This window comes from Sarcophilus harrisii, chromosome 3, assembly GCF_902635505.1.
Source record: "Sarcophilus harrisii chromosome 3, mSarHar1.11, whole genome shotgun sequence".
Lineage (NCBI taxonomy): Eukaryota > Metazoa > Chordata > Mammalia > Dasyuromorphia > Dasyuridae > Sarcophilus > Sarcophilus harrisii.
Window position 1 is genome coordinate 143,825,339 of NC_045428.1, and position 13,622 is coordinate 143,838,960.

Sequence of the window (13,622 nt, forward strand, 5' to 3'; positions counted from 1 at the left end):
AGATGTAAGAGTTGAGACAAGGCAGTTGGTAGAGGATTATGTAATAATAAGAAAGAGGGATGGGGGAAGCCAGTTTCCTCATTTTCTCACTGTTTCATAGCAAGAAGGCAAAATTTTTTTTAAAAAAGTCACCAAAACTTGCATATTCTTAAGTCTCCACACCCATTCAAGATTCCTGATTCCAGGACCAGCTCTCTATCCACCAGATACCTGCAGACACTTAGCTGCCTCAGAACTTTAAAAAACTCCAAAAGTCATCAATTCCAATCACCTCATTTGAGAGATGAATGCTGAAAATAACAAATGAAACAAAAACATGCAGTCGTCAAATACACTTTTAATTTTTTAAGCAATGGAAATTATTTAATATAATGTTATCAAAAGAAGTCTTTCCTTCATGGAAAAATGTCTATATTATCTAACCCAGAAAGGATCAGTGAGTTTGTCCCAGATCACATATGCAGGAAAATGATATAGTTAGATATTCTAACTCCTAATATGAGATAACAGCGATGTAAAGATCAAATGAGATAATTTTTGCAAAGTGCTTAATACAGTGCTCACCATATCTTCTTTAATTTATCACTGTTTAAATGCAAACTTCGATCACATATTTTTTTCATCATCATTGAATAGGCCCAATAAATAATTTTGAAAAATACATTTGTTTACCCCCTTTTAATTAATAAAATAACAACAGGGTATATACTTTTGTTTTCCCCAATTAGTTCAGTTTTAAAGACACTTAATTTTAACAAGCCTTATCATTCATTCAATAGATAGATGGGTTAAATAGCAATAGGTAAAAAAAATAACAAGTATTATTATCTTCGTTGCTTTAAGAATTACATGTTGAACACAGTAGGATTATGTCAGTTAAATGCCTAGCAAATGGCTGTCCCTCCCAAATTTATGCATGATGTACTTTTGCATCTAATCTTCATTATTAACATTTTCTCTATCATTTCTTAAGTCCAGATAACCAACAAATCAATAACTCAAGCCCTGACTTGTAACATTTGCCAATTCCTAAGTTGCAAATGCTCATATTGAAAATTTAACATTAGTGAGTGGGGATGAGCCAATTCACCACTATAAACATCTGGTGAATAAATAAAAAGTGAATTGTGTTGGGTTTTAACTAAAAGTAATCTGTTTTGTAATTTTACCTGGCTTTTTTCTTTCTTGTGTTCTTGGTGAAGAGCTTGAACTCTAGAAGTCCACTTACTCTCCTGCAAGACAATTAAGCACATTAGGACTGTAATATTTTATCTGTCTTAAAAAAAATCCATTCACAATGAAATGTTTTCATTTTAATAGATAATCATGAAATCAAATTATGTGTTAATGAAGCATATATAACAAAACAAATTTTTAATGCACATGCTTGTTATATATTCTACCTATTATATAGCTGAGACTGTAATTCCAAGGTTATCTAGTCCATCTTCCTACTCCAAAGGGTAAATATATAGCTACCATGACATAAATGAGAACACTGGGAAACAGTTTCATTCCAATTCAGAGAACAATGTTATCTGGTTAAGACTTTACTCTGTGATATACTCTTTTAAGTCTTCTTTAATTCAATGAGACTGTCCCAATGAGACTGTCTTCAGTTTATCCTGTATATATCTTATTTGTATATAGTAATTACTTTTTAAAAATAAAAATGGGATTTTTAAGTTTAATTTAGAATCAGAATTTTTTGCTTCAAATGAATTTGGTGAAAAATACAATTCATATAATTGTAATTTAAGAGACAGAAAAATTCAAAGTTATAGTGGGTCAGAGATAACAATTTCTCATCATATATTACTAGAAACAACTTGTTTAAGAAAAATTAAAATAGGTTTAATATAAATTGGTCATGGTAGGCCATACATATATAATTCTTTTTCTTAAGACTGCTAGTAAAGATAGAATATAAGAGTTGCCTGAGATACATTGCTCTGGAATACCAGCAATCAGTTTCAGAATGAAGGGTGAACAAAAGATTTCCTAATGAGGTTTAAAAGGAAGCTAACAATAATAAATAGGATGAAATCACAGTGAAAACTGTACTAAGGCTTTTGTCTTAGGACTTTAGGGATATACATTGTGACTTTTAAAAAGTAAAGAAAATGACTGAAACATGTCAATATTTGGATCAATACAATAATCAATCTTAACACCAAAGGGCCAATGATGAAACATTCTTCTATACTCTCAAAGGTGGACTATTATACCAGGAATAAGGAACATGCTTTCAGACATGGTGAATATCTTAATTGTTTAGCAAAGGTTCTTCTGGGATATTATCTGGAAAATTAGAGTAATTATTAATATTAACAGTAATTATAATAATAATTACTAGCATTTATATGACTTTGAGGTTTGCAAAGCACCTAATATACACTATTTCATTTGATCATCAACAATCCTGTGAGATAAGTGCAATTATTTCTATTTTGTAGATTAGTAAACTAAGGCAGCTAGAGGTTATGTGACTTGCCCAGGATCACACAGCTAAGACATATGTTAGGCTACATTTGAATTCAGGTATTCCTGACTCTAAGACTTTAGTCTTAGGCTTTAGGCACTATGATGCTACCTAGCATCTTTTAAAAGTATCAATAAACTTTTTAAAAAGCAAAACTAATTAAGTGATTATTTGGTTTTTGAGAGCTAGTAAGTTTTTCTATGTATGTAGGAAAAAAAGTTCTTTAAGATTAATTCATTATAAGCTGAGAAACTGTTGGAAGTTTCAAAGTCAGAAAGCTTTTTCTTGTCTATATACTACATATCTACATATATAATACACACATACGCATGCATGCATATTTTTATTGATGAAATATATTTTTAATTTCATATCTCACAGAGTACTGTCTAGATTACAGGGATCCTCAAACTTTTTAAATAGGGGGCCAGTTCACTGTCCTTCAGACTGTTAGAGGGCCAGACTATAATAAAAACAAAAACTTTGTTTTGTGGGCCTTTAAGTAAAGAAACTTCATAGCCCTGGGTGAGGGGGATAATCATCCTCAGCTGCTGTATATGGCCTGCGGGTGTAGTTTGAGGACACCTGGTCTAGAACGTGTAAGGGAGGAGGGGAGGGAAGAAGGCAGGTCCTATGTCTACAAGTAAATCAACTAAGTCATTTAATCTCTTGAGGGTTCAATTTTCCCATTTCCAAACTGTACAAGCCAATCTAGATGATCACTAAGATTCCTTCAATTCTAAAATTTTATAATATAAAATTTCTCTAAAAATTGTCACAAATGTATATCCGGGCTATATCAAACAATAATTTAAAAATAATTTTTTGAAAAAAATAGTTTGATCAATCTTCTAGTGATTTCAAATAAGATTTCTCTAAATTAACATATAATAATTAGTTACTTAACATCTACTAAATTTTGCATATATTAAGAAACAAGACTAACAAATTAGTTAATAATTGAAAATGATGAAGGGTCTTTAACTTACAAATTGTGGCAATTAAAAAAAATAGAATAATGTAAACATCCAATAATAAGCATCACTCTACAATATATCTAATTTTACATGTCTTTACCTAAGATAAAAGAAGATGGGCAGTAATTACACGGGATGAAAAAGGATACATGAACTATGATCTGAACCTATGGAGGATCATGGGTCACAGATTTAGAACTGGAAGGGACTTATAGGACATCTTTGAAAAAACTGAAGCTCAGTTGAGATAATCTGACAAAGGATTTAAACTCCGGTCTTCTGATTCCATGCACAGTGCTGTGGCCATGTCAGGTAGATCACAGATCTGCTCAAGTACTGAGAAAATCTTGCATAAGAGACCTACCTGATTATCAAGAAGCTGCATCATATTTTGGAAATCCTGTGAATACTGAAGTTTTTCTTCTTTAGAGTCCTGAACATCTTTTAATGTACCTATATTGGATTTTATTTGCATGTTGGACTTCTGTATCTCCAGCAATTGCTATCAAAAAAAATTTAAGTACATGTGCATAAATGCTCATACTTCTATAAGATTTATAATTAAAAGTTAAATTTGGAAAGGCATAACTGTATTTTAATATTTCTATTTTGGATGATAATGAAAACTGGTCACTGAGCATTTTATTTCCAGGCTTATACCTAGAATGTTTGGAATACCAGTTAAGGCAGGACATTAGAGAACAGAACCCAAAACATAGATCACTTCTTTCCCTATGCAAACCTTTTCCAAGCTCTGCTTGAACATTTCCATAAGACAGGTTTATAGTAAGTCTAGTGAATTCAGTGGATCTAACTAATCCACTGATCCACTTATAACACCTTAAGGAGAACAAGGGCAAAAATGAATGTCTTCTCTCTTTCCAAAATGTACTGATTACATCCACATATCCATCTCTGTGGAAAAGCTAATTCCTATATAAAATGTGAAGGTTTCAACAGGTTGGGAATATTCTCATACTCGAACAGTATCAACCAATTATCATGAATTAACTGCCTAATGAATGCTTAAGACTGTATTGTTGCTATAAAGACTGACGTTCAAATGCCTTAACAGTCTAACTGAGGATGTATGAATAACACCCAAGAAACATGAAATGATTATATTTAAAAATTAGAGATACACCCAGAATTAAAATAAAAGGTTGATATAGAATTTATGCTTCAGCTAAAATTTTTTAAAAAGTAGCAATCATAATCTCAGACAAAATTAAAATTTAAATTTAATTTAAAAAGATAAATAAGGAAACTATGTTATTATATATTATAACATATGTTACAATACCATCACATATCATTATATCCTATATTGATCATATGTGTTTGATATATCACATGTGATAAACATAATAGATAATGTGTTATGACCATAGACAATGAAGTAATACCAGTACTAAACCTATATGTACCAAATAGTACAGAATCTAAATTTTTAGAAAAGTTAAATTAATTATAGGTAGAAATAAATAATAGTACTATAATAGTGTGCTAAGTTTAACCTTCTCTCAGAATTATATAAATCTAACAAAAATAAATAAGAAAGAAGTCAAGAAGGTGAATAGAAATTTAGATAAAATAGCTATGAAGCTATCTGGAGAGAAATGAATGGGAAAAGAAAGGTATACACCTTTTTTTTCCTCAGAGGAACATGGTATCTGTACAAAAACTGACCATATACCAGGGCATAAAAACTTTGTAGTTAAATGCAAAAAAAGAAGAAATATCAAATGCATCATTTTCAGATCACAATGCAATTAAAATTATATTTGATAAGGGACCATAGAAACACAGATTAAAAACTAACTGGAGACTAAATAACTTAATCTTAAAGAATAAGTGGGTTAAAGAACAAATTATAGAAACCATCACTAATTTCATTAAAAAGAATGACAATAATAAGACAACAAATCAAAACCCAGGGGATTCAGCAAAAGCAGCAATCAAAAGAAAATTTATATACCTCTAATGTTTATATCAATAAAATGGAGAAAGAGCACAATAATGAATTGGGTATGGAATTTTTAAAACTAGAAAAATAAATTAAAAATCTCCAATTTAACCTCAAATTGGAGATATTAAAGATTAGAAATGAAATTAATAAAACAGAGATACCAAAAAAACATGATTATTTATTTATTTGATTTTGCTGAGGCAATTTGGGTTTAAGTTTCTTGCCAAGGGTCACACATTCAGGAAAATATTAAGTGTCTGAGACCAGATTTGAACTCAGGTCCTCCTGACTTCAGGGCTGGTGCTTTAAACACTGAGCCACCTAGCTCCCCCAAAACATGATTTTTTTTAAAAAGAGAAATGAAAACCAAAATATCAGTATCATAAATGCAAAAGATGAATGTAGTGCTAATGAAGATGAAATAAAAGCAATTATAAGGAGTTATTTTGCCCAATTATATGCCAACAAATTAAACAATTTAGGTGAACTAGAAGAATATTTATAAAAATATCAACTTTCTAGATTAAGGAAAAAATATCTAAATAAATCTATTTAAGAAAAAAAAGTAACTGAATAGGCAATAAGCGAGCTTCCAAAGAAAAAAGTATCAGGACCAGATGCATTATATTTAAAGATCAACACACTCCAATATTGTATAAATTATATGTAATAATAGGCAAAGACAAAGTCTTATCAATCATTATGAAACAAATATGGTACTGACTTAAACCATGAAGACCAAAAACAGAGAAAGAAAATTATAGATCAATTTCATTAATGAAAATGGAGGCAAAAATTCTAAGCAAAATACTAAGTAGGAAACTACGATATTATATTATAAAGACCAAGTGGAATTTAAACAAGGAATGCAGGGATGGTTTAACATCAGGAAAACCATTAGCATAATTAATTACATAAATAAAAAAAGTAACAAATTATATGATTATATCAATAGATACATAAAAGGTTTTTGATAAAATGAAACACTCATTCCTATTTAAAAACATTTGAAAGCATGGATATACAGAGATTTTTCCTTAAAATAAGCATCTATGTAAATCACTGGGGATAAGCTAGAACCCTTCTCAATTAGATTAAGAGTGAAAGAAGGATACCAATGGTCACCAAATACTATTCAATATTGTATCAGCAGCAATAGTAATAGGAGGAAAACAAAAGAAATCAAAGGAATCATAATGAGCAATGAGATATTTTCTCTTTTTGCAGACAATATGATGACATACTTGGAAAATCCTAAAAATTCAACTGAAAAACTAGACAAAACAATTAATTTTAGCAAAGTAACAGGATATAAAATAAACTCAAATAAATCATCAGCATTTCTATCACCAACAAAATACTGCAGGAAAAAGATAGTAAGAGATATCCCATACAGAAAATACCTATAGACAATATAAAATATCTGTGAATATAATCTGCGAAAAACATACCTAAGAACTACATGGACCTAATTATAATTTTTATACATATGGCCTTTTTATACATATGATCAGATTTAAATAATTGGAGAAATATTATTTGCTCATAAATAGGCAGAGTCAATATAATAAAAATGACAATTTTACCAAATCTATTTATTCAATGCCATCCCAATTAAATTATCAAAAAATTATAATACTGAATTAGAAAAAATAATAACAATTCATTTAGAAGAACATAAAAGATCAAGAATATCAAAGACACTATTGGAAAAGAATGCAAGGAAAAGGAGGTTTAGCAATACCAGACATTAAACTATATTATAAGGCAGTAATTTTAAAAACTATCTGGTACTGGCTAAAAAAATTGAATGGTTGGTCAGTGGAACACAGCAGATATACAATACATAGCAGCAGTAAATTATGTTTGACAAATGCAAAGATATAAGCTTTTAAGATAAGAATTCATTATTTGGTAAAAAAAAAATTATTGGAAAAGCTAGAAAGCAGTCTGGTAGCAATTGGTCATAGATCAGTATCTTATACCACTTACCAAGATAAAGTCAAAATGTATACATGACCTAGATATAAAGGGAGATATCACAAGAAAATTAGAATAACATGAAACATTACCTATCAGACTTATGGACAAGAGAACAATTTATGAATAAACAAGAGATAGGAGAACATTTGTGAGGTATAATATGGGTGATTTTGATTACATTAAATGAAAAGGTTTTTGTACGAATAAAAGCAATGTAGCCAAGACTAGAACGAAAGCAGAAAAGTGAAGAAGTAATTTTATAGTCTCATGAGTGATTCCTCAACTGATATATGATCAAATATGAATAATTTTCTAATGAAGGAATCAAAACAATTTACAGTCATATAAACATGCTCTAATTATTGATTAGAGAAATGCAATTTAAAATATCTTTGAGATATCATTTTATGCTTATCAGATTGATTAAAATGATAAAAGGGGAAAGTGTCAAATGTTGGAGGGGATGTGGAAAAATTGGGACACTAATTCATTGTTAGTGGAACTGTAAACTGATCTAACCATTTTGGAGAGCAATCTGGAATTATGCCAAACAGTTATAAAATTGGGTATATTCTTTGGTCCAGCAAAATCTGTATTCTAAGGTGTTCAGGAAAAAAGGAAAAGAACTTACATGTTCTAAAATAGTCATAGCAACTGTCTTTGCAGTGGTAAAAAAAACTGGAAATGGAAGAGATGTATATCAATTGGAGAATGCCTAATCAATATGATGCTAATAAATACTATTGTGCTATAATAAATGATGAGTTAGTTGGTTTTAGAAAAAAAAGGAAAAACTTTCATGAAATAATGAAGAATAAAATGAGCAGAACCAAAAGAATATTGTACACAGGACAGCAATATTGTTGTAAGAACAATTTTGAACAACTAAGTGATTTTGAATAATATAAATATTCAAATCAACTACAAAGACCTATGAAGGAAGATGCTATTCACCTCCAGAGAAGAACTAATAGAAGTATGTATAGTATGGTTCTACATATATATGTGAGTACACACTCACACATACATATATATATATTTTTTTCAAGGTCTAATAGTAACCTTATCTAGGGCAGAATAAGGAGGGAGAAAAAATTATAAGTACACAGCATAGAATAAATGAAAACTTAGAAGGAAGCACAGAAAAAAGAACAGTTTTGAAAACAATGTCTAGTATTTATTATACAGTTTATAAAAACAGTGTGAAATAGAAATTTGTGGTTTTATATTGAATCCTCTTTTTTATAGTGTGTTATGTATAGGTAAAATGTTCATGTATTTGAGTTCAAAATGAATTTTAAAAAAATTTAATGGAAAAAAAGAAATGATCTCCCAAAGTAGTCACTTCTCCACAGCACTGGCCAGAGTCATGTATCAATTGATTTTTTAAAGACAGGGCTTTTTAACCATTTTTGTGTCATATATTCACTGGGCAGTTTATGGAGTCTATAGAATAATTTCTTTAACAATTCATAATTGAATTGCTAAATTTCAATTAGAAAATACTTTTTAAAATGTACTTTGTAACCCATCTAAACTCATGGACCCCCAGAAATCTATGATTCCAAGTTAATCATATTATAAAGGATAAGTATTAAGGCACTATATGAAATTAAAAATTTAGGAATATTTAAATAACATATAATTTAAAAAGTAGAACTACATTTAATAAGCTAGAAATTGTAGATTTAATACTTACATATTCTAATGCTGAATTCTTAGAAGTTAATTCTTTAAATTCCTTCATAAACATCTCTTTTACTTTCTCCATTTCATCAATTAACTTCTCTTTTTCTTCTTCTTTCCATCTATCAAATGACTTCAGAATTTCTTGCTCTTTTGATTTCTGGATTTCATATTCCTGAAATTAGTTTAATATATGGCATTCATATTTCTGACATGTAACAAATGCGAAATTATTTTTAAAAATTCTGTTTATATATGTAAGAATATGTTGTAGCCATGTAGTCTTTCTTCAGTTTGGTTTGCAAAATTAAAAATCATTATATTAAAATTAATAGATCCAACTTTCCCTGCATACATCACTCTGTCTTTATGGCTCTCAACATATGCAAGTTCTTAGGGCCCTCTTATGATATAAGCATGGTTATAATGTCACTATTTACTGAAGGCATTCGGTCAACATCAGCTATGACAACAATAAGACTTTCCCATATGAAATATTTAGAATTCCTAATGTGAGCCAAGTTTCTATCTAACATTTTGTGGTTTTTTTCTTCTTATATACTTACCAGGACTTGTAATCCATCTTAACAAATGTGGAGGAAAGAAATAAAATCACAGCACATATTTAAATCAATAAAGACATATATTATTTGGAGAATGAGAAAAACAATAGATGACAACCATCCTAAAGGCACTCAAATATATAGAAAACTAAGAGGCTGGTAAGACATGAATGAAATCAACATGGAAACATTAACAAAGACCAAATAAGTGCCTCATCTATCAGGATTTATTTTGCCATTATCAGTGGATACAAGGGATTAAGGAACCAATTTCTTATTTGTTTATTTTTTATATAAAGTAAGATATTCTATATCAATGGTATCAAACTCATATAGAAACAGATCCTTGCAGACAATTACAAATATTTATTGCATTTTTATTTATTTTGTTAAACATTTCCCAATTACATTTTAATCTGGTTCCCTACAATGATGTTGTAGGGCCTCTGTTCTACACAAAATATAATAGCTCTGTCATTAAGTCTTCATGAAAACAAAGCAAGTATTTTCCTGACAAGTGCTATAGATGATGAGGTGCTAAATAGAGAGACAAGCATATACTGCCAATCCCTGTGAATTCCTCTGTCTCCTGTTCATAACACCATTAAGGCATCATGGATTTAGAATTAGAAGAGACCTTAAAGAACATTTCAACAAACTCATCTTACAAGTAGAAGAAGCAACATCTTAATCCTACTCTTCTCACTCCAGATGCAATATCCCTTTCCATGAAACTATGCTGCCTTCTGTGACTCTGGGTATATAGTTATATAAAATCAGCATACAAATCAAACATTTACTGATTATAAATTATAACTTTATTATCCCCCACATTCAGTTATACAATTCCATATGGGGGTTGTCACCCACAGATTAAGAAGTTGTTAGAAATCATTAAAATAAAAAATAATACCTTAGAAAACCTGACCATATGAGCCTGCTGCTCAGCTTCCAACTGAGATTTGGTGAGTTGTAATTGCTCCTTCAGCATTTCAATCTCAGTCTGTAGCCTGTCAGTCTGGGACTTCTTCCTAAAGTCTCCTTCAGGGAAAATAAGTTTGCAATATTTTTTAAAACATTAAATAGGTGAAAATATAATAGATTTGATCCTACCAGGAAAAAAAGAATCAATTATTGTAATTTGGAAAGTATAGTTGATTAGTTCAGGCTACTTAGGTTTGTTTTCATGATTTAGTATTTATAGAGTATATTACATCATAGGCACTGAAGGAGCTTTTTTTTTTCTTTTAATGCAGTGCCTTTATCACTAGGTTTAATGATAGGTTATGAATTTGGCTAGAATATACCCCAGGGAATAGTGGCCAGAGGGGATAAGGGAAAATTCACAGCAATTGCAGCCTTATGGTTTTTAATACCTTGACCTCTTCACAAAGATTCCTTTTCTAGGATCAGAAGCCACAATTAGTCTTTTCACTAGCAGAAGAAAAGACTTTTTTCTGCTATGAGGCTGCAACTTCTGCCACTATCATTTATCTGATTATCACAATGTTTTTCCCATTTGTGGGAATTCTGTGGAAAATTCAGTGCCAGAGTGACCAGTAAGCTAATTATTAGAAATGCTAAGACTACTTATGGTGAATGGACAAGAAACTAAGAGTAAATGGGGAAAGGAAGGACCAGACAGATGTGTATGAAAATATATACATGGATATATACATATGTGTGTGTGTGTACACATATACACATATACAAGTGGGGAAGAAAAGGCCAAGTCAGGCGTGTACATATAAACATTAACACATATATATGTATGTTATATTGTGAGTATACATATATGTTATATATATATATATATAACTATAGAAATAAATATTAGTGCATGTATGTTGTGAATATGAAAGTTATGGACAACAGAGTGGAAAATCAGAATCTCAAAGCCATGCTGAAAAATTTTGTTCAGAAGTACTGATATCTCTTTCAAATGAGTTCATCATTAGTTGATCCATCTGTGATTTAATCAATAAGGCTGGCTACCTCTCAGATGCAGCATGAAATATCTATTTGCTTGTTTGTCCTGAGTAGCTCTTGCCCATTTGCAAAAGTTAATTAAAGAGAATTTCCTCCACAAAGTGGAAAACTTTGTTTAAATATGTGGGAGGGGGAGAAATGTAAATATGTATCACGTGAGCTGTCTTTAATTTCTTCCACTGTCTGTCCCACTTACATTTCCAGCCATATACACTCCCAACAATGTCTTTTTGCCACTTTCTCTGAGTAAGGAAGGCATGGTTGGTAATAAGTTGCAACCCATCTATCATATTCATCTTTCCACAGGTCATTGAAGATTGATATTGTATCTTTATGAATCATGAAAAGTCACAAAAGAATGGTAAAAATCACACCATTCTGGAATAATCCACACAGTTTAACTTATATTGATCTTTTAAAAGTATGATAATCATAGTCATCAAGGAATTGACAAATTACAGCAAGAGCTGAATCATATCTATGACATTCTTGCTATAAATTTAAACAAATGTAACAAAATTATAGCTTATTAAAGGTACTATTGGCTTTTAGTTGATAATTAATAATTATTTTTAAATAATCACAAATAATCACAAATTATAGACTGAGAAATAAATAAAAGAATTAGCAGTTTTAATATGTTCCCAAAGGCAAAAGAAAATGATGTTTTTCAGGGCATTTGGTCATCTCACCTTATGATATTAAGGAAAATAATCACCATGATTACTTTATTTAGTGAATATGTGAAAGAATAATGTTGATCTTTAAGGTTTACAAAATGCTTTCCTTACAAAGACCCTATAAAGTAGGTGTGTCAAATATTATCATCCCCAGTTTTTACAAATAAACTGACTCAGAGAAGTAATAAGTCTGATAGCTTGCCTAAGATCATAGAGGTAATAAGTGTCAGATCTAAAAGTCAAAGTCATATCTTCTGACACCAAAATCTCCCTACCATATCTCACTACCTTTCATAAGAACTAAATCCTAAGGGAGATGAATATCATACCTATAGAATTCTAACTGCAATAGATTAAGATATTTAATGCTTTTCTTATTTTGGTTTTCAATATGTTACCAAGCTATTTTCAAAGACCATTAATAATATTTACTGTACTTTTAACACTGTTGTATAGCTTTCATATGAAAGAAGTAAATCTACTTGAAACAAGAGAAATGTCCTGAAGAATAAACCGACTGAAAAACAAAAATAATTATGTTAATCACTACAAAATTAGATATTTAAATATCCCTAAATTTTAAAGTAATTAAAGGCATTCCAACAAGAAAAATACTGGGAATCAATTAGCCTCCTATTTCATTTGGAAATGTTAAATCCACTTAATAAAAAGGTTAGACTTTAAATACATTATGCCAAGATAAGGGTGAAATGGGTTCATAATTTAGGTGTAACAAGTGATACCATAAGCAAATTGGGAGAACGGGTAAGTCTACTTCTCAGGTCTGTGGAGAAGGGAAGAATTTATGTTCAAAGAAGAACCAGAGAACACTATGAAATGCAAAATGGATAATTTCGATTACATTAAATTTAAAAAGTTTTGCACAAAAAAAAAACCCCAATGCAGCCAAGATTAGAAGAGAACAAGGAAGCTGAGGTGGGGGAGAATTTAGAACCAGTAAAGATCTCATTTCTAAAATACATAAAGAATTGACTCAAATTTATAAGAATACAAGCTATTCCCCAATTGATAAATAGTCAAAGAATGTGAACAAATAACTTCAGATAAAGAAATTAAAGCTGACTCTTGTCATATGAAAAAATGTTCTAAATCACTATTGATAAGAGAAATGAAAATTAAGACAACCTAAAATTTTTAAGTACCACTTCACACCTATCAGATTGGCTAAGATGACAGGAAAAAATAATGATAAATATTGGAGGGAATGTGGGAAAACTGGGATATTTAACGTATTGTTGGTGGAATTGTGAAATGATCCACCATTCTGGAGAC

At 30.2% G+C, this 13,622-nt stretch overlaps 1 protein-coding gene across 2 annotated transcripts in view; it reads right to left on the bottom strand.

The window, feature by feature from the left end:
• Nucleotides 1-13,622, bottom strand: part of DZIP1 (DAZ interacting zinc finger protein 1) — a 74,889-nt gene that overhangs the window by 48,933 nt on the left and 12,334 nt on the right. For both annotated transcript variants that reach the window (XM_031958560.1, XM_031958559.1), the window contains exons 4-7: nt 10,574-10,701; nt 9,111-9,272; nt 3,824-3,961; nt 1,170-1,232 (exon numbers count right to left, since the gene is read on the bottom strand). In XM_031958560.1, the coding sequence (XP_031814420.1) occupies nt 1,170-1,232; nt 3,824-3,961; nt 9,111-9,272; nt 10,574-10,701 (491 nt within the window). The remainder of the gene's footprint in view (nt 1-1,169; nt 1,233-3,823; nt 3,962-9,110; nt 9,273-10,573; nt 10,702-13,622) is intronic.